Raw genomic sequence first — 22,344 nt, 5'->3', positions numbered from 1 at the left:
TTGCAAAACACCTTTCTGGTTGATGAACTGAATCTAGCGTACGAGCGTGGCCTCAAATTACAGCTAAACTGTGGCTACTTGGTTACTGCTAAGCAATGTAAACAAAAAGTTTTTTTTTTTAATTTTTAATTTTTTTAATTTTTATTTTTAATTTTTTTTTACACAAGCACTCACACCCCCACACACTCACGTCGTAGTGGGATTTCACCACCTATGGATACTCGAACCCTTGACCAGGTGTTGAAACTCTTGAGAGTCTACCACCGTAGCAAGAGTAAGGATCCAATGTAAACAACAAGTTGAAAAGTAAAGATTACACTAGGAAATGTAACTTGCTTTGACAGGAAAAGTAAGGGGTTACACTATAGAATGTAAATTGAAAGGTATATTTGGTTTATTTGGGTTGGTATGAGACCACTTTCCTTTTCGTATTCCTCTTTTACTTATAGCTTTAATCCATTCATCTAAATCCTTCTCACGTTCCGATAAATCTTCAATACTATTTGAACTTCTGCTTCTTCTTTTGCCACTTGTCTTATAACCGTTTGCACATGATTGCTCCTTCATTGGCAGCTTTAGTATTACATGACACTATATGATATGTTTCAGCTATGGTTACAAGAAATCTTTTATGTATATATCTGCATATCTTCAAATGCACCATGCATATCCGTATAGATCACATAACTCCTGATTGATTATAGCAGAAGACTACAATAATGGGGATGAGCAGGACGCTGAAGTTTACCATGAGGATAAGTCTTAAGGTTTTTTCAGTTAATCCAGTAGAAATGATTTGGATAGCATATAGACATCAAGGCAGATGTAGGAGGTTTCAACTGTAGTTAATTCTTTTCCTACTTTTTCCTTGTGTGGCCCACTTTGGTTCAAGTATTTGCTTCATTTTTCGTCTCATGTCTAAAAAGGATTAGTAAAAACGGATGGACAGGTTGAATTTATCACAAACATCACGGTGGCCCCCACCTAGCTACCTACTTCAGGAACCTAGGAAGCAGACTGGGTATTAAGCAAGTGTACTGAGTAAACTCTGTGAGGTTCACCATGATTTATGTATTTTATGCCCTCAGTCTAATCATTTTAGCATATAATTTTAATGCTTAAGCCTAAAAATAAAGCATATCCAAAGCTTAGCTGGACCACACTACAGGAAACATCATGAATTAAACATCTACCGTTGAAATATTCTAGGGACCCACGGAAGTTTTGGATCAAGCTTAAATGGATCATCTGTATCTGTATAATCTCATGAACATGTTAGATGACAAGTAAACATCACTGTGTGGCCAGAAAAGTTTCAACGAAGAAACCGTTACTCCCACTGTTTCCTGTGGTATGATGCACTTGAGCTTTGGATATGATTACATTTTGGGCGGATGGGCGGCGTGATATACCACGTACGCTCACTTTGGACCAGGGACGCGGATTTCCTGCCAGGGCTTTCGCATGCCGTTCCTGCGCAAGGATGCTGGGTAGGGCCTACTGCCACGTTTGCGTTAAATCTACCCCGTTCATCTGTTTGGCGAGCTCATTTTACTAATAATGCCAAAAATAGGTGGATATAGTACTCAAGTGGGCCACACAAGATGAAAAATTGGGGAAAGAAATATCTATCGTTGAAACCTTCCTGAACTCCACGTTGATGTTTATATGCCATCAAAATCGTCTATAAGGTTATTACCACTGGGATGAAGTGAAAATACAAAAAATTTAGCCTCAAACAAAGCTTTTACGGCCATAATATTGTTTCAACGGTTCTCACTGAATCCCCACTGTTTCCTCTCGTGTGGCCCACTTGAGTTTTGGATCCAACTCATTTTTGGTTGAATGTCATAAAATAAGCTCAAAAGACAGATGAACGGAGTAGGTTTCCCATAAACATGGCAGTGGGCCCCACCCAGCATCCTTGCACAGGAACTTCCTGCGAAAGGCTTTCGCAGGAAATTCGCTTCCCTGATAAGAGCGTACTGAGTAACTCATCATGCAATCCGATTTTAGGAACTTCATGCGAAAGCCTTCCCGAGGAAATCGGCATCGTTTGCCCCGTTTTAGAGAAAACAACACCGTTACTTAGGACCCGCAACGAGTCCGAATTATCGACGGTTTGGATCACAGAAAATTGTGCCCACGAGTACAAACTGAAAGCAAAACGTTCCGCAGTGGCGGGAGTTTCCTTTCTCGGAGCAACGGCAGTAGCAGCAATACCCGATAGAAATTCCACCAAACCCTTGCTTTCTCTCAGATGCCTTCAAATCCTTAAATTGCTTGCAATCCTCCCATCCCAGCGATGGATTCGATATTCGCTGCAGCTTTGGAAGAGATTTGCCTCGAAGGCCGCAACGGCATCGCCCTCCCTAATCTATGGATGAGATTGCAGAATCATCCCTCTTTAGCTGGTCTCGACCCTTGCAGTGCCGTCAAGGAATCAATCTGGAACAGGCTTCTCAACATTGCTGGCATGCAGTTCGAAGTACGGGGCTCCACCTTTGCTCCTGACGAGCCTTCAATCCGAACTGTCCAAGGATCGGAGAAGCTAGGGCTAAAGATCATCGCCCCGGAGCGTCTCAGGGACAGCTTCTTGGGTCTCGATGACCTGAAAGCTGCTGATGGCAAGACTTCAGAAGATCAGCGACGCCTGCTTGAGCGGATTGCCATCACCAGGTGTGTCTCGATTTTTCTCTTCTGCAGTTGTTCTCGTGTTCAGATTATAGTATAGTTCTGTTGAATTCTGCTATTTTCAGCTGATATTGTCAATTCCGGCTACGCTTTTCATTGATGCCATGTTTGTTTAGCCATAGCAATGAAACACTTCTGCATTTGGCTGAGAGAGAGAGAGAGAGAGAGAGAGAGAGAGAGAGAGAGAGAGAGAGAGAGAGAGGCACAAAAAAACCCAACAATGGTGGTTGCATTCTAGGAGACCCATCAATACCTTCTGTCAGTGGAACACATGTTAATCATAATGGCCTTTGGAATTATAACTGTAGGAAGAGAATTCCGTGGCACTGGCAACATACTATATACCGTACACATGGTGCACGCATATGATGGTTAGGGCCATACATCTTGTGGGTGCTCGTTTGGGATAGAAATAACACAGAAATCGCAGTATGGGGACAAATAAAATGTTTAATGAAACGAAGAGAGGAGAGCCTAGGCATGTTACAGTCACTGTCTCAAAGACAAATTTGCCCTCACAAAGGATCTGATCTTTGATGCACTGGGTTGCAACTCATTTGTCCTGGGGATACAATAGCTCTCCATGATGATGGATGGCTTGGATCAGGTGCACACTCGATCAAAAGCTCTTGAACTGAGAGTTGCCTTCATATATTTGCCCACACTGAAAGTAGAGAAAGAAGAAAAGGGGAAGTTGAAGAGGAAGAACAAGAGTGGAGAGAGAAAACTGAAAAACAAGGTTTGTAAAAATCAAAGGTAAAGTGATTTTGAAGAGAAGGTGGCTTGCTAAGAAAGCTAGCCCTGGACACGTGGCACTCAGGGACGCACACATGGTGGCAGCTCAAGATGCGTGGCACTTAGGGTCGCACATGAGGCACCAACCAGCTTTATAAAGCAAAAAAATTAAAACACGTGCGTGCACATGCACACTGCGCTATGCCCACGGCTTGGTTTGTGCGTGCATGAAAGAAATTTCCTGGGATCATGCAAAAAGAAATGATTCATAAATGATGAATGGATAAAATAACAATACCAAAAAGTTTATTCTTTTAATTCTAAAATGCTTATGCAGTAGTGTAGTGGTTGACTGAGCATTCATGATTTGGGACCCATCTGATTGATTTGCATCACAAATGAACAACCACCCTCATTAGGACACCGTCCATGCGAAAGGGACCCATATTGCGAAGCCACCATCCATCGGAGTTGAGCATGAAATAACTAGTAGGAGGAGACTAACATGCGCTAACGTAGAGCGCCTCCCTTCCTCCACCTATAGCTCTCTTCCAATCATTGAAGAAATTTGCCTTGGAAGTATACCAAAATTCAGTCTCACCATTGCCCATCCAGCAACCATTTGAGCGTTTCCTCTTTTAATGTTTTTCATACACATGATCATGTTATAAAAAGCCTTCCAATTTCTCCTCATTTCACAAGTGCCAAAATATAACATATGATATCATCTTCAACATAATATTTCCTTTGATCGGAAAGGCACACAAGTCCAACTTTTGAGGGCTCTTTGGTTACCATCAAAGTTTTGTCCGGATAAGCTATTTTGGACACATCTGTCTAGTTGAGGCCTCTTCGTACAAGCTCACATGGATGAGCTATTTTATTATTGTGATTGTTTTTTTTTTGAAAGGTAACACTAACTTCTATTAAGAATGCAAAGTGGTAAGAAAATTACAATGACCACCCAGCCAATTCAGCCCAAACTATTATGATTGGATTTGGAGGCTAGAAAGCAATTGACCCACTCAAGAACATCAACCTTTACCCTTTTTAACAACATCTTACACTGACCCACTTGCTTTTGTGATTGCTGTTTGTTAAACACATGAATCTAGATGGATAGACATGCACATGTGGCACTTATATTTGGCATGTAGACATGCGGGGTACGTGTAAATTGGTTGTGGCACATGCCGGTCATGTGCAGACACAAGATGGAATGTTTGGCACATGTGGGGCACTTGAAGATGCATAGTGACAAATGTACATGTGTGCACATTGGCACATGGAGTGGTTGAAGATGGGCAGTCTCATCTGCAACACATTGACATATGCAGCACACGTGTGAAATATAAAAAATAAATACTCCTTTGTGTACTTATGGAGGATAGGCTTAATGCCTCCCAAACGGTTCTACTTATATATCCTTAGTCAAATAGTAGCCCTATCCATGGTTTATCGAGCACCATTGGGCAACAAATTGATGAGAATAGGACCAATGTTCACCGTATCGGTATCGGTGCATGTATTATCACAACCTCAGGAGATGAAAAAGTATTAGTATCACATGTATCGGGGGATGCATTGTTGCCTGAGGGAAACGTAGGGAAAATGATGGAATTTTTCAATGAAACTTTAGGAGATGTTAAAAGAGTACACGTTTAGAACTCAAAGCATTACAAAAATAACATGCATAATAAGTTTTCGTTTTATATGGTCTTAAACTATGTTGTTTATTATTAATATTAGTATTTTTTTATATATAGAAGTGATGCATTTTTTGTTTGAAAAGAGTTCATATAATTCATAAATCATACAAATAAATACTAAAACACAAATAATATGTAAAAAAAGAAGACGCAAAGATACATCTGTGCCCATTGCATTTGTGCCTCATACCCATATAGAGTTACAAGGCAACTCATAGTCATCATCTTCGGCTCTACCATGATGGTCATAGTACCATCACTCCATGTATTGGTGGTATTGTGCCTAGGTCATGGTAGAATGATGCTAACTCACTCACCCTTTCAAGTATTGCTGATGTTTTAAATATCGACGATATCGGCCGACATATCCCACGATATATCTTATATCCCTCCCATGCGATACAAAATGCATTGGTAGTGCCGACATATCCCACATGTTCGATCCGGTGAGCATTTTCAATTTTCGATCCTTTTTTTTTTGTTGAAATGATCTTAAATTAGTGTTAAATAGTTACAAATCCATTGGTTCTTCTCTAATTTAGAAATTTGAGTGTAGGTGGTCCAATTTGGGAAAATTTCAAAAAATTCCCAATTTCTCCCAGATTACTTGCAATTTTGCACACCAAACATGAAATCAAGCATGTATGAGGGCTGATCAATTGATTTGTTAAGTCTTTGTTAATTTTTGGAAAATAAAAATAATTTTTTAATTAAAATTAATAAAAAATATTAAAATATTAAAATTTTGCTAAATTTCCCTTCAATCAGTTGTCAATTAAAACTAATTTCGAAGTATTTAGGAGTGTTTGATGAAATGATCATCACATACACTCCAAATGTTATGCATTTAATTTGAATATAGTTGCATTAGTTCAATCAGATAACGCATAGCTTAGGACCCTATACAAAGGAAACCTATTATGTGCACTTCTTTTTTGAAATGTTATGGTTTAAAAGTGTGTATTAAGGTCTCTTTTAACAATTTCTGAAGTTTCATTGAAAAATTCAACCATTTTTCCAATGTTTTCCCATGTTTCCCAAAAAGTGCAATTAATTATCCAATACAAAACGATATATCCCCTGCGATAACCAATATGTATCTATATCCCAAGGAATGTAATGCGATACCGATATTTCGCACATTGGCCGCTATTCATCCTCTCCTAATTGGATGAGTACGCCCATCCTATGAGTACTTCATACTTTTGTTCGTCTGTGGTTGATGTGGATCTGGAGCTGCATACAGATTGGGTATGATAGAGTATCCTGGATGCATCTGCTCATATTCATATAAGTGATACCCTTGTTTGTATCCATGCATATTCCTGCCCATATTTGTAGGTGAATGATTGTGAGTCGACTATCTATCGTAGTTGCTAGAGTCGCTTTTCCCATATCCATGAGGTCCATAACTATATCTGATCCATCTCCATATACTGTGGCTCGGAACTGGATTTGTCCCGCCCACTAGTAATATCTATAGACCCAACACTACGCGATGGAGACTCCTCAACCACTTAGTTACTTTTTGCAACAATGATACTTATTCTGTGGTTGAGAATCCTGTGGTGGAACATGAAGAGAATTGTGGTCTTCGTTCTAGCCCTTTTGGGTGGCATGATCAAACTCCCTAACCCCAGTAAATGTGCCAAGAGGCCCGTGACTATTGACGACATAGTTGTTGCCACCACCACCACCACCACTTTGGTGTGTGTCGTTGTCATGAAGAAAGTGACTACCTAGTGCACTCTACCATCCTTTTGGTTGGCTGACTCCTCTCATAAATGGGTCAAAACAATTGTGGGAACATGCCTCTCTCTCAAGAATGACGTCAACCAATGTTTTAAATATGAACGATATCGGCCGATATATCCCAAGATATATCTTCTATCCCACCTGTGCGATACGAAACGTACAGGTGGTGACGATATATCCCACATGTTTGATTCAGTGAGCATTTTCAATTTCTGATACATTTTTTTGTTGTTGAACTTATGTTAAATCAGTGTCAAATGGTGACAAATCCATTGGTTCTTCGTGTTTTGCATGAAAATCATGGAGTTGGAGCTTTGATTTTGATATCCATTGGTACATCATGTTTTCCATGTTTTTTCAAAATTTTCCTTCAACCAGCTATCAATTGAGACTAATTTCAAAGTATTTTAGAGTATTTGTTGAAATAATCATCACATACACTCGAATTTAGAAATTTGAGTGTAGGTGGTCAGCTTTGGGAAAAAAATCAAAATTTCCCCAATTTCTCTCAAATTGCTTCCAATGTTGCACTCCAAACATGAAATCAAGCATGTATGAGGGTTGCTCTATTAATTTGTCAAGTCCTTGTCAATTTTTGGAGAATAAGAATAAAGATCATTTTTAATTAAAAACTAATAAAAATTATTAAAATATTAATTTTTTTTTCGAATTTCCCTTCAACCAGCTATCAATTGAGACTAATTTCAAAGTATTTAGGAGTGTTTGATGAGATGATTAACACACACACTCTAAATGTTATGCAATCAATTTGAATATAGTTGCATTAGTCCAATCAGATAATGCGTAGCATAAGACCCCATACAAGGGAAACCTACCATGTGCACTTCTTTTTTCAGATGTTATGATTTAAAAGAGTGTATTAAGGTCTTTTTTAACAATCCATGAAGTTTCATTAAAAAATTCAACCATTTTCCCAATGTTTCCCTATGTTTTCCAAAATATTGCGACAAATTACCCAATACAAACGACATATCTCATGCAATAACCGATACGTATCTGTATCCCAAGGATGCGATACGTAATACGATACCGATATTTCGAAAACTGACGTCAGCATCGATATCCTGTGATGTAGGCCCACGGCTCACCCAGGCCCATGACCCACTGCAGGGCTTAACATGTGTTGATTTTGGAATATTTATTTATAAATTTGGGGCCCAAATATCAAGATTTACAATTTACTATTTGTGGAAAATATGGGGGTTGATTTAAAGATGTGATTGAAGATATAGGGGCTAATTTGAAGATGTGATTGAAGGCTTGGAGGATTGTTTCTTTGATTTGCTACTATTAGTAGGCTTTTGCCATCTTAGGTTAAGATTAATTAAAAAGCAGTCTCTTAGTTGAGGGGATTCTCATTGAAGATTCATTAGGGTCTGTAAAAGAGGGGGTGGTGTAGGAGGTAGGTATTCCAAAATTTTCTTAAGCATGAGTTTTTCTTGAGTATTGTAAGAAAAAGTTTAATATCGATAAGGTTATTTCTCCCTCTCTACTTCATTATTCTCGTGGGTGCACTCTTGTCTATTTCTTTACGATTCAGGTGCCAATATCTCATTTAACTTGATAACTGGGTTGCATCATTTTGTTATCAGAGCGGGTGATCGTTTGGTAACTGATGACTTTACATCATCTCCTAATGGCTTTGAAGGTGACACAAGAAGAGTTTGTGTAAGTAATCCAATTGATCCACACACTCATGACTAGGTAGATCTACTCATGCATGCGGTGGGTAATCTCGCTAATCAAGTGTGAGAGCTCCGACTTGAAGGAAATTCAAAAACTAAAGTTGGAGCACATGGACACATAGAGGAATGCCCCTACCAAGGTCCTAACCAACAACGGGCAGCCCTTGCTTATGAAAACACCAATGATCGAATCCTTCGATTGTTAGACTGTGATAGAGAACCCAAAATTGAAGTAGATATTCCAGAAACAATGAAGAGATCCGCGGAGTTGAAGGAAAATTGACATCTAAAGTGATTGGTGCGTTAATGTTGGATCTACACTTGAATTCACCAATGTATCAAATGATGGATCCATTGATAGTAGCAGTGACATTGATAGACATGCAAATAGGTCTCAACACTCAAATTCAAGTGCCTTTGCAAAAGATGACTGTGGTGTGAAAAACAGTGCAGATGTTTTATAGTCTATAAAGAACTTTAAAGTTACAATAAACAAGTAGGCACCCACAAAAGCGCAAGTGAAAGAGATCATATATAGTGAACTCCAACAAAGGTTGCACCGAGTCGAAGCCTAGGGTTGCAACCCTAGCTTCCACCAAAGAAGAAGATTCACTGTAAAGGCAGTACAAGTCCAAGGTTGAGATTGATTCCCAACTCAAGGATGAGTTCTTTTAAAGTTAGGAGGAATTGATGTAGGCCCGCGGCCCACCTAGGCTCACGACCACCGCAGGGCTCAATATGTGTTGATTTTGGACTATTTATTTATAGAATTAGGGCCTAAATGTCAAGAATTGCAATTTACTAGTGGAAAATATGGGGGCTCGTTTAAAGATGTGATTGAAGATATATTGGCTAATGTGAAGATGTTATTGAAGATTTGGAGGATTTATATCCTACATTTGCTTTTAATATTATTAGTTTTTTTTTTTTTTAAAAACCATAGATTGATTTGAAATTAGTCTCTTAGTTGAGAGGATTCTCATTGAATATTCATTTGGGGGGGGGGGGGGGCGTGGTTTTCCTTAAGAATTGTAAGTAGTTTTATAACAATGAAGTTCTACGCCTCTCTACTGAAATATTCTTATGTTGTGGGCTTACTCTTGTTCAATATTTATTTATTTATTTATTTTTTGCAATTTAGGTGTCGATATCTCATCGACTTGATAGGTTGCACCACCTTGCAATGCTGCCTCACTAGATAACTTTGTTGATGTATTGTGTTCTGCTTGTGGTCTAATCAAATATTCACACTTTAAAGTTTTCCTTATAGCTTTATAACTGTGCTCATTTTTTGTTATAAACTGCATGGCATGGTAGAACATCACATGCACAACAACCTTAGGAGAAAGACAAAAAAATTAGACAACGCATCTGTCTTCACGTCAACACTCACATCCACTGACTTGATGAACACAACGCTCGATGGGCAGTAAACAGGGTATCTATCAACCTTTTTTGCTTCCTGTCCATCCAATGTCTATGGAATCTATCTATATCTGTAATTCATTGTCTATAAGATATTTTTACGCATTTCTCAAGTAGTCCATTTGTCACTTTACATGACCTTTTTTTTTTTTTTTTTTGGTTTTGTGATTTTCATTGTCATGACTGTTGTGTTTGTGTTCTCTGTCTATTTTCAGATATTTTTTTGTTGCTTTAGTAAATAATTTTCTTGCTTCTAAATAAGAAGAAACATGGAACTCGTCCTAAAATGCATCTATGCATATTTTTTCTCTAGTTAATGCATTTGACATATTGCAGAACAAATGGGATAACACAGAGTCAACTTGCAAAGGAATTTGGTATGAAAGGAAATGACCTTTTTTACCCAGTGAGGAACCTTGAATGCCGGCGGTTGATCGTGAGGCAATCCACCATTGTAAGGAGAAAAGAACCTGCCATTGAGGGAGAAAAATCGGAAAATAGCACCAACTGCAGTCCTATTGCTACAAATTTGATACATTTATGTCGTTATGCAAAGCATTTGAATTTGAGTTCTCAACAAAGGCTTGAGATTACAAAGCCTGATACAGTAGAAAGTTTTGGCAATGTAGATGGGAATACTTTGACTGGAGTTGGTGTTTCTGGAGAAAGTAGCAAAGAAGATGTGCTTGTAAAAGATTATGTACCTGAGCTGAAAGCTGTCTGTGATAAACTTGAAGAAGCCGGTGGCAAGGTCAATCATATGTGATTGCTGATAGTTTTTAAATGCTTTAACTGCTGATTTGTTTTTTTTTTTTTTTGACATTCTTTTGTTAAAGGTTCTTGTTGTGTCAGATATTAAACAAGCACTTGGCTATAGGAAGACTCCAGGTCATAGAGCGTGGAGAAATGTAAGTTCCATGTTTAGATCCAATGGGTTTTATTTATCCAACTTTTGAGTCGGTAGTCTTGTTCTCCTATCTCTTTTCATCTAATCATGCTTGTATTACTCGTTATTTAAATGTGCCCACAGATTTGTAACCGGTTGAAAGATGCTCGCTTGGTGGAAGAATTTCGTGCAGAAGTAAACAAAAAGGTGCACATGATGATATTAGATATGCTCTTTTTAATTGATTTGTTTTCAAATTCGTGCTTTATCAATGTGGCCTTTTAACTTGATTTTGGCTGTGTAAATTAAATGTCGTCTACTAGATGTAAAGCTTCAGTTTTTTGTTTTTTTTTTTTTTCCTTCAAAAATTATTTTTTTGGTAGGTAGGTAAGCTTCAGCAGTTCCTTACTAGCAACTTGGCTTCTTGATGCCTACTCTCTTATAGTTGCTGACATCAGAGTTTTATTGCTCGTTGAATGCCTTGTTATGGATAACTATAAAAATTGGAGTCCATTTATCCTTTTTTTTTGGGAAGTTTTGGTGGGGCATGCACATGCTGGACCTTTGTGCATGATGTGAAAAGATAAATCAATTATTACTCTCTATTTTTTATTCATTTCTCAAGTACTTCCCATGTATTGATCTTTATAGTTTTATATGTACGCTATGTTTGAAATGTGCTTATATCTCTTTTGATTGTTTGAAACTTAGCTACAGGAGCTTCCTACCAAAGTGTCACTCCTGCTTCTGACATGTGGTCCCACTGTTGCTTCTTGGGAATTGCAATTCCTAACAATTTGAAATAGATGCCTCATCACTTCCACATCCAAAGCTGCACTGCTTCCCATCATGCTTTATGTAACAAAGGTTTGGAAACTTGGTTGCAGATTCAGACTCACTGGAGTCAACTCAACGTGGGTTTGAACTTGTTTACTGGGTTGCGTGAAACGTACTTTACTGGCTACTATACTTGGTTTGGCAGGTTGGATGGGCCACTGAAGACTAGTTTGGTTTGGGTTGGAACGAGGCGAAGAAGTCTTTCTTATGAGCATATTGTCTAACTTAAAGTACATCTAAAGCAGTAGGCATTCTGGATATCACATAAAAAATTAAAGAAAACTTTTAAGGTCTAAAATGTGATTTTTAGTCTACCTTGGACAGAAAGGAAATCACTCACAAAAAAAAAAAAAAAAAACTTATGTATATCTGTATTAAAATAAATTGAAAACGTTATGTTCTTGACCCATTTGGTTGAGCTGTTGAAACATGTTTTGAGGGAAGTCAGGGATTGACTGAGTCTATAATTGATTTGGGTTTTTTACCTATGATCTATATTATTATTTTAGAGCTATGATATGGTTTTTGGATGTTCCAACAATTTTTTAAATTGTTTTTTGTTTTCATCAAGTCACTTGGGTCTTATTTTCTTGCCATTATTATCATTAGTCTCTGCATTTTTGTGTGAATTGCAACTGCTGATGGATGATGTGAGGTGATACCTTGATGTGAGGTGATACTTCATCACATTCTGCTGAAGTGGAAAGCAGTCTCCTTTTGCAGTATGTCTTCAACAACCGAGTTAATTTTACCTCCATCATGAGTCAGATTTACCGGCATGTGTCGCCCCATTGGGGTCCACATGCTGAGATGGTCTAATGATCGGAACTGTCACGCCCCAAACCCGAAAATCGGATTCATTGGAATCTCGATCGCCGAATTTGGTACCGACAGCCTCCGTAGTACCCCGTTCTCGGCTACTAGCGTTCATACGCCAAATTCCGATCCTGGGATCCTACAAGGAGGATTTTTTTTTTGTTTAGCTTGCAATAAGCATAACCACAAGATTACCCAATTCACAAAGGCAACATCATCATCACATATCCACTAATATAATCAGTTGAGTACAATGCTGGAAGGAAATACATAAATAAAAACCAAGCTCCAGAAGATCGCTGCATGCTCCAAGCTCAACTCTGCTGCAACTTAACATCACCTGCACGCATCTATCGTGCATAAGCTTATAGAAAGCTTAGAGGGTGGTGTAAGTGTGTGCACAAGGTAAGTGACAAGTATTCAATACAATGCCATTATCATACAAACTGAAAATACTGGAAATCCATAAATCGTACAATATCGGAATAAGCAAAGATACTAGCAAGATCATGAATTATCTGAGTAAGCAGAAATACTGACAAGAGCAGGAATTATCAGAGTAAACAGAAATACTCACAAGACCATAGATCATACGATAACAGAGTAAGCGGAAATACGAACAAGTCCATGAGCCAATCAATATCAGAATACGCAATATATAACAGCTAAGCAAACGAGGAGTCATAAAGAGCCAAATATCAAATGCCGAGAATGCAATGGGGTATATAATTCCTTATGTGTTCATAAATACGTCAGCCATATCTAGACCATATAAATGCAGAAGCACAGTAACCCAAGATGTCGCATGCCGCGGATGTAATGCAATATGCGGTGCGAATGGAATGACTATATGGAGTGTGAAGTCGGAATGGTAGTACGTAGTATCGCAGGCTATGGGGTCCATCACAAGGGACTTCTATCCAAACCAGTCCCATACCTAAATTTGGATAGTCAGACTCAATGTGGTAAACTCCTGATCTCAGGTTAGTCGCGCGCCCCAACCGAAATCCTGGCCATTGCGAAGGCACACGTAACAACTAGTTGCGTACCACCAACCCGAGTAGATAGTGAATGAATGAATGCATGAATGAGTGTGCAACTCCTGCTCACTAAATCCACATATCAGTACAGTTTATATCTGGGATCATCACCGGGGTTTAGTACACTCCAAATGGCACTGTCTCTCTCCCAGCAGCACAGTCCAAGTGAGCGTAAGAAACCTCACTATCCGCCTGGCCAATAGTCTGCCAATACATATCCGGCACGTCGATAGCGGACCCATTCACGAGCTGGTCAAACTCAGCCTAGTAATGCCCCCTACCCTCGGGCGGGTAAGGCCACACCCCCTCCCAACCGACCACGACACAGTGGGAGACGCGACCTCCGGTATTCGGCACTCGGGCGCTCATGTATCCACCCGGTCTCGACGTTGGGGCGTCTCCCGGCCAAGAGGGTTTAGGAATTTTCACCCAGGGCCACCTATGATATGACAGTCCAATGCTAGTAACAGATTTTCAATGTCCCATCTGGCCATCCACGATATGCCTGTGGAGGCTACAGCCCTGATGTCGCTAGGGCACACAATGCAAGATGCATGAGTTATACAATACAGTCATGCACCAATCCTACGCATACCGTGCACTCATGTGAGATAACCTCCGCCTATCAGGGAGACTCATAACAATCTGCCCAATGACATATGCAATGATCAACCACATCTCATAACAAACATGCAGATGATGCGTATGGGCATGTATGATAATGTTATGCTGTCACATACTCATAATCAGTATCAATAACCGGCCTCAGCAATTGGCTTCGACAATGTGGACATTTAACCAACATTGCCCCCAAGGAATAGCTCACGTAGAGCCAAACATATAATGGGCCCACGGCCCCACACAATGGCCCAATACACATCACATATGGGCCTCACTCATGGGCCTCAAATACATCACATCGAGCTCCATACAAGGGCCTCGAATGTATCACAAAGGGCCACGCCCACGGAGCTCGAATACATTACAATGGGCCTTGCCCATATGCCACGAATACATCACAATGGGCCTTGCCCATGGGCCTCAAATACATCACAATGGGCCTCAACTACGGGTCGCATATACATCATGTAGGCATCAGCAATAGGCCTTAGCAATCAAAATCGACCTTAACAATTAGGTTCGACACTCGAAACTGGCCTCAATACTCGGCTCGGCAATCAGAAACGGCCTATACAACTGGCCTCGACAAATCGGAATCGATCGATAATCGGAATCGGCAAATCGGTCACATCAATCGGCAATCGGTCACAACAATCGGGGTCGATCGATAATCAGAATCGGCAAATCGGTCATGTCGATCGGGATCGATCGATAATCAGAATCGGCAAATCGGTCACGACAATTGGATCGATCGATAATCAGAATCGGCAAATCGGTCACGACAATTGGATCGATCGATAATCAGAATCGGCAAATCGGTCATGTCGATCGGGATCGATCGATAATCAAATCGGCAAATCGGTCATGTCAATCGATCGAACATGGCCTAAGGGAAGGTCACAATATGAACATTCAACCATCATCGCCCATCAAAGTGGACATTTAACCAACATTGCTCCCAAGTAGTGGCCCACGTAGAGTGAAAAATAAGGTGGGCCCAAATATCCAATAGGTGGCCTCAAATAGTCATCACAAGTGGGCCTTACACATGCAGCACGTAGGCCTACACATCACGGCGGGTCGATACATTGGGCCGCACCGTTAGCCTAATATGCACATCACGGTGGGTCGCATCATTGGGCCGCATCATTGGGCGTCAATCCAACAAGTGGGCCGCATCAATGAGCCGCACTAATGGGCCTTATATACATCAAGTGGATCGTGTCCATGGGCCTCTCCAATGGGCTTCATATATATTAACTGGACTACATCAATGGCCGCACTAATGGGCCTAATACATGTCACAGGAGGCCTTGGCCATAGGTCACGAATACATCATAATGGGCCTCAATATCCATCAAGTGGACCGCATTAATGTGCCTCATATGCACAATAGGTGGGTCCTTCACATGGGTCTCAAATACGTAACATGGGGGCCCCATACATAGGTCTGATATGCATCAAATGGGCCACACCAACGGGCCTAATACATTTCACAATGGGCTGCACGATATGGGCCTAAGATTCAAGCAGGTGGGCCCTATCATATGGGCCTCAAAATATAAGGCAAGTGGGCCCTGTCACATGTGTCAAAATGTAAACAGATGGGCCTGTGCATGGACCATAAATATATCATGATGGGCCTCATAGATAGGCCGCAACAATGAGCCTCAAGTGAGTATAGACTACACCAAAATTCATTTCAATAGTTTTAGGTGTATCATGTGTATTACAGTACACAATTATAGGGGTACATGGTTCACCGATGTGATCAGCAGTGTCCAAACATTTCCCAAGTAAATCAGCACCACCCAAACATTGTCTATGTAAATCAGCCCCGCCAAACACTGTATAGTACTGTCCAATACAATCTGGACGATGTTGATGAAATAAATACATCGTGGCGGTCCCATGCTGGTAAAACCGATGGATGGCTTGTATAAAAGAAAATTAAAGATGGGTCCACCAAATGAATCGTCCAGATGGACATCTAAACACATAATTCAAGGTGGGGTCCACGTCCCCTAGATTGGACGACGTGGATGAAACACATGCAGCGTGGTGGTCCACACACCACCGTCCAAACATTGTCCAGCACCGTCTAGACAGTCTGGACGGTGTGGATGAAATAAATATATCGGTGGTGGTGTCCACCATTTAAACAATGGACGGTGTGGAATATCACAAATATCATGGTGGTGTCCACAGAACTTGGTGACGTCCCACACCAGCGAACGCACCAGCCAATCTGTCCTACCAGTGGGTCCCACCAGATGTGGTATAATATAATATTAATGGTTATATTTTATTATTATTAGAAGTATTATTCTCAGAGGGAGCTGCAACGGCCAGCGTCAAAATGGACGGTTGGACAAAATACATGCATCAAGGAGGCCTGCTGTCCCAGCTCTGCTGGACGGACGGCTTGGTATAGGGCACATATGACTGGTGAGTCCCACGTGGAGCCCAACCATAATGTCTTTTCCATCCAATCTATTGGTAGGGTCACCCGTACCTAGATGAAAATAAAAAAATTAAAAAATTTCAACGTGATCCAAAGCTGCTGTACGCCCAAAAAAAGGTTCCAATGCAGACATTCAGTCAACACTGTTCCCTGCAATGTGGGCCACCAGAACACCATATACGGCTGATTTTTTTTGGGGAGTCTGCTGCGCTGAGGCGGGGCCACGAAATGCAGGGTGTGGATGTTCCACATACATCATGGTGGGGCCATGGCTGGGACCCACGTCCCAGCGTCAGATGTACCAGGACGCCAGCGTCCTCTGACCGTTGGCAGCAGCAGCAGGCGCTGCTTGTTTGTTATTATTTTTTTTTTTTTGCTTTTATGTTTTTCTGGGATTTTCTTAGGTGGGGTCCACATCAGGTGAATCTACTCCATTCACTGGATCCTATGGCTCAAGACAAGGCAGACAAGCCCAATATTGATATATTTCGGTGCGTAGAAAGGTCAGAGTGAATTTTTTTTAACGGTGAAACTCACTGTTTTCTATGCTATGGCCCGCCAGGGGATCGGATTGACTTCATTTTTCGTTTCAACGCCTAAAATGATTTGGGGAATGGGATGGACGGTGTGGATTTGATTAATACATCTATGTAGTGCCTGCATGAGTGGCCTGCTCAAAAAGGGCTAAAGTAATGATAGTTCTTTTTTTTTTTTTTTGCAATGGCTGCCTGTTTACGCTTCAGGCAACGTCCAGCGTCCCTGGACGCTGGACTATTCAATTCATCAAGGTAGGTCCCACGTGTGGGGACCACGGCTGGTGGGTCCCACGTAGAGGTGGCCCACTTGACTTGGATCAATTTGATATTTTTGTTTTCCCATCACCAAAGGGTATGGTCCACATGACTTGGACGGTTTGCTTAAGGCATACATTAAGGTGGGGTCCATCCGAGTGGGCCACACATCACACAAAAATGAAAGAGAGAGAGAAGGAGAGAGAGAGAAGCACCCACCTTTGATCTCATATTCCTTCTTCCACCAACGTGATCTAGAGCTCCAAAGGAACAAGATTCAATGGTTGAGATTGATTTTAGAGGGTTGGATTTAGGGGTGGAGAGCTTGCAAAAGGGTTGGAAATGGAGAGCTCTAATGGACGTTGGGAACTCTCTCTCTTGCTAGGAAGTAAGAAAGAAAGAGGGAGGGAGAGAGATAAGAGAGAGAGAGAGAGAGAGAGAGAGAGAGAGAGAGAGAGAGAGAGAGAGAGAGAGAGTAATAAATGCATGTCATAATGAGTGTAAGGGAGGGGTTAGGGGTCTAGACTAGCTATAGGTGGCTAGAGGTCTAGACTAGCCATAGGTGGGTAGGAAATTATGAGGATGATGATGTCATGCATGCATAGGATGGCGTGCCATGCCATAGGTGGGTCCCACAAATGCGATCAAGGTTCAAATAAAGCGCGGCCTACATCTTTTGATGTACATCTCTGATTGTCATACGAGATGCGACGTTGGAACCGCAGCGACGATGCGGTCGCAATGACATAGGTCTTAAGTCAAGCCGACTCGAAATTACAGGATGACACTCCAGGTCGCATGCAAATGCTATCTACGCATCGCAGGTCGCCGGAATTCGACCGGGAGGACCGCAGGAGCCTATGGAATGGTACATGCTAGGATACGAGTCTCACAGGAACTGTCCATGTTAAAGCTGATATGCTAAACAAACAACCATAGGAAACTTGTATTGAGCAGATGATTCTAAAAGTCTCTCAGTACAACATTGAGAATACATTTTCAATAGCCCATATTCAACTCCAAAAACCAAAGGTCAGGAGCATCCTTGAAGCTTGGCTTTTGGACCATAACTTTTCACTGTAGCACTGAGGAAATGGGCAGTTCAGATCATTGGAATATCTCAGCATGTGTCACAATGGGGTGACACATGCTGCCGATCTCGAGTCACGAAGACAATTGGAGATTGAGTTGCTAGTAATATCTGGGCATTTCGATTTCTTGATTAACCCAAATGTTGGTATGTGGGTGGAAGTGGAAATTGAGATACCTGGCAGTGCAGGTGCCCCCAATTCAGATGGCCCCTTGTGTGCATTTACTCATTCACTGAAATGACCATTTGACCACACCTTTTTATAATTATTCTTTAAAATTAGTATAGGACATGACCTCCCTGTTCTCAATCTTGCTTGTCATTAGTCTTCCTTTTTTATTTTATTTTTATTTTTATTTTATTTTAAATGCATACTGGTAAATGCTGAGCTAAGCCTTTTCATGCCTGTTATAGAGACTAAGTGATTGTTGAACAGGAGTCATTGCTGCTAGTTTATCATGTCTTTGTACATTTCTGCAGGTTGTCAATTGTTTACGTTTATTGAAGAAATTTGATCCAAAAAGTTTTCAGCCAAAGACTGCAGTGTTTGCATATGATGATTTTGATACAGACCAGCCAGATAAATGTGGAAACAAGGGACAAACAAGCGACCTGCTTGTAGAGCTTCCCATTGAGCATCAAGTGTATGATATGGTTGATGCTGAAGGCTCAAAAGGGATAACTGTTATGGAGGTGAGTATATAACTCTCTTGGTTGTGATAAATTTTAATCTAGTGTGTTGTTCGCTTCTTTCTACCAGTTTCTTTTTGTAAGCATGTTCATTAGAGTTGCGAGAAATGGCCTTGACTAGTAACCACTACTACTGATTTAAGTGCCATTTCTTGGGAAATAACTGTTGGCAGCATCATCTTGGTGTGTTTCATTGGACTACTAGTTCATATGTCACCTGTTTTAGCCTTTTGTGACCTTTAAATGGCAATATGTTGTTCGAATAATTTTCAGTATCTCATGGGAAACATATGAAGCAGAGGAATTATCATTGTTGTCGTGGTCATTGCAACTGCCACTGCTGGTATTGGAGTTCTCATGATGCTCTACAAAAGTTCGATGACCAGTTGGCTGCCTGACATGAGCCCTCCTGAGCTGGGTTGGGGATCGGCTGGTGCAATTGCTACCATGTAGAGATGATTACAACTAATAACATTTCATGTATCCTATAAAATCACCATTGAATGAAACACATTTACCCAAACCTCTGAAACCATCAATAAAGAAAGCAGTCAAAGCAACCTCCTCATGGCTACTCCCTGTGGAAAAAGGATGAAAAGAAAATCATATGGTGTAGCCATATCAAGCATTACATCCCATGCTCAGGGAGGCTGAAACCACGTGAGTACGACCCAAACAACAACCAAGCAATGGTGATTGTGGCTAGAGCTGTACACCGAGTTGAATCGAGTCGAGCTGGGCTCAACTTGACTCAGCTTGATTAGCTGCTACCCGCAGCTCGTGTTCGGCTCGGCTTAGTGACTAAGCCACTTTGTCCAGCTCGACTCGGCTCGATCAGCAGCTCGGACCAATTCGAGCCGAGTTCAAGTTTTCGAGTTTTCAAGTTTGAGTTCGAGTTGAGTTTTCAAGATGAGTTCAAGTTTGAGGTTGGAAGTTTCGAGTTAAAGTTGTACTTGTACATAACATTTAATGACACAATAAAACTGAAAATAAAAAATAATATACAATCTGAAAACTAAAAATATTCTAATTACAACAACATTAGAAAAGTTTTTTTTACTATTTTTATTTACTAATTATTACTAGAGAGGAGATTCGTTTGCCGAGCTCGAGTTGCTATCCAATTCTTCATATACGTACTCCTTCACCTCTCCCGAATCAGAAGGTGGAGAGAGCTTTTTATCGTGCTTTTGTATAATTTGAATTAAATTGTTCAAACTTTCTTTGTAAGTAGATTTATATGTAGTTCCCAATACCCTGTACAATGCACCAAGACTAGAGAGAAACTTCGATGGTTTGTTACTCTTCTTCTTTTATTCGTGCAGCTTGAACCTGCTTTGGCATTATGTTGTCTTGGAGGACATCGTTGATGTCTAGAAGCCTCTTCCATACTATGTTTTAAGGCGAGTTGGAATTGTTCTTCTAATGTTAATAATCTAGCTTCCTCCTCTGCCTTAGAACGTTTGGAGGAGGGAGTGAAATGTTTTTTATTCGAATTAATAGGGTTTAAAAAAGAAGTAGGACTTTTTTTGGTGCTTTAGGATATGATTTTGCATCTCCACCTCGACATGATAAGTGTAACTCGAGTCGATTAGTTTTGTTAACAAACTTGGCCCCACAGAAATGAGACAATCTTCAATTTTCTGAATTTTGGGGAGTGGACTAAGGAACCATAGTCCCAAACGTCGGTCGATGGTTCACTTGAAGACATATCTACACTCTGTGTTGGAGAAATTAGTATTTTAGCAATAATGAAATGTGAAAAACAATTGAAAAAATGAAACATGAGATATAAAAAGCAATAATGAAATATGAGATATAAAAAGTAATAATGAAATATGATATATAAAAACAATAATGAAATATGAGATATAAAGCAATAATGAAATATGAATTATAAAATAAACAAAAGCATGATATGAAAATAAAATAAAAGTCATTGATGCTTTGCACTTGTAACATCCATCAACATAACATAGAAGTACACATTGCATTATTGTCAAGTTTCAAGAAATTAACAATAATTTTTAACCTAACCTTATTCACGTTGCTGTTGTTGCATGTGCAGTCTCGTCTTGAGGCTCGTTCTCTTCATCCTCCTCAATATTAAAACTATTCTCCCTAAATCGAACGCAACCAATCTTGTGTACAAATTAATGCTTCAACAGTTTTTGGTGTAAGGGAGCTTCGATGCTTGCTCATGACCCTACTCCCTATGCTAAAAGCAGATTTTGATGCCATCGTTGAAATAAGAATTGACAATATGTCCCGTGCCATCACTGATAGTGTAAGGTATTTTCCTTCACTAGCTCTCAACTTCCACCTCTCCAAAACATTGAAGTTTGAATCCTGCCGTCTTACGATTGACTCTTTAAGATACAAGTCTAATTCTGATGATTTCATCTCATTATCTGTATCTTCTTGTGCTAAGAAAGACATGTATTTATCGTCGAGCATATGGTCATTGGTTGTAGAAACAGTAGGAGCTCTAACTTCTTTAGCACTTGGTGTGGTTGTGTACGTAGTGTACAATTCTTCAATTAGGTCACGAACCTTAGAGGTTTCGGTTATCGCTATTTAATCAGAATAAATCTTCATAAAAATGAACTTAAAAAAACTTATCTTGCACCGAGGATCAAGAATAACTACTAAGGCCATTAACAAATGACATTCATCCCAGTACCTATCGAACTTCATTTGTATACCAAGTGTCATAAGTTGTAGAAAATCTGGACCTTCACTGACACTTTTTCTTAGGGCTTCCTTGATCTTCTAAATAGATGGAAGAAACATATTTGCTGTGGGATACTTATTTTCAGAAAATATCTTCGTGCAGTTATAAAAAACCTGGAGAAACTTGTGAACTTCTTTTGCTTTGCTCCAATATTCTTCAGTAGGCAACCAAGAATATGTTCTATCACGCGCTGCATATTTAGGAAATGCAAGTTCCAATTCTACGGCCGAATCCAATATTTCAAAAGTTGAATTCCAACGTGTGCATACATCTAACTTCAACATTTTTTGAGACTTTATATTCAAACGTTGGACTATATCACTCCATATACTCAATCTTGAAGGTGAGCCC

General features: G+C 40.2%; 1 protein-coding gene across 6 annotated transcripts in view; it reads left to right on the top strand.

Annotated features, from left to right (window-relative positions):
* The first annotated feature begins 1,994 nt into the window (after nucleotides 1–1,994).
* Nucleotides 1,995–22,344, top strand: part of LOC131242975 (uncharacterized) — an 87,293-nt gene continuing 66,943 nt past the window's right edge. For 3 of the 6 annotated variants that reach the window (XM_058241997.1, XM_058241998.1, XM_058241994.1), the window contains exons 1-5: nucleotides 2,000–2,679; nucleotides 10,361–10,775; nucleotides 10,861–10,932; nucleotides 11,055–11,117; nucleotides 19,050–19,262. In XM_058241997.1, the coding sequence (XP_058097980.1) occupies nucleotides 2,306–2,679; nucleotides 10,361–10,775; nucleotides 10,861–10,932; nucleotides 11,055–11,117; nucleotides 19,050–19,262 (1,137 nt within the window). In that variant the 5' untranslated portion in view covers nucleotides 2,000–2,305. Of the gene's footprint in view, nucleotides 2,680–10,360; nucleotides 10,776–10,860; nucleotides 10,933–11,054; nucleotides 11,118–19,049; nucleotides 19,263–22,344 lie in introns of all 6 variants that reach the window. The other 3 variants (XM_058241996.1, XM_058241995.1, XM_058242000.1) reach the window with 2 other exon arrangements.

Source organism: Magnolia sinica, chromosome 4 (assembly GCF_029962835.1).
Source record: "Magnolia sinica isolate HGM2019 chromosome 4, MsV1, whole genome shotgun sequence".
In the NCBI taxonomy this organism is placed as follows: Eukaryota; Viridiplantae; Streptophyta; class Magnoliopsida; order Magnoliales; family Magnoliaceae; genus Magnolia; species Magnolia sinica.
This window is presented reverse-complemented; position numbering and strand designations above follow the sequence as displayed.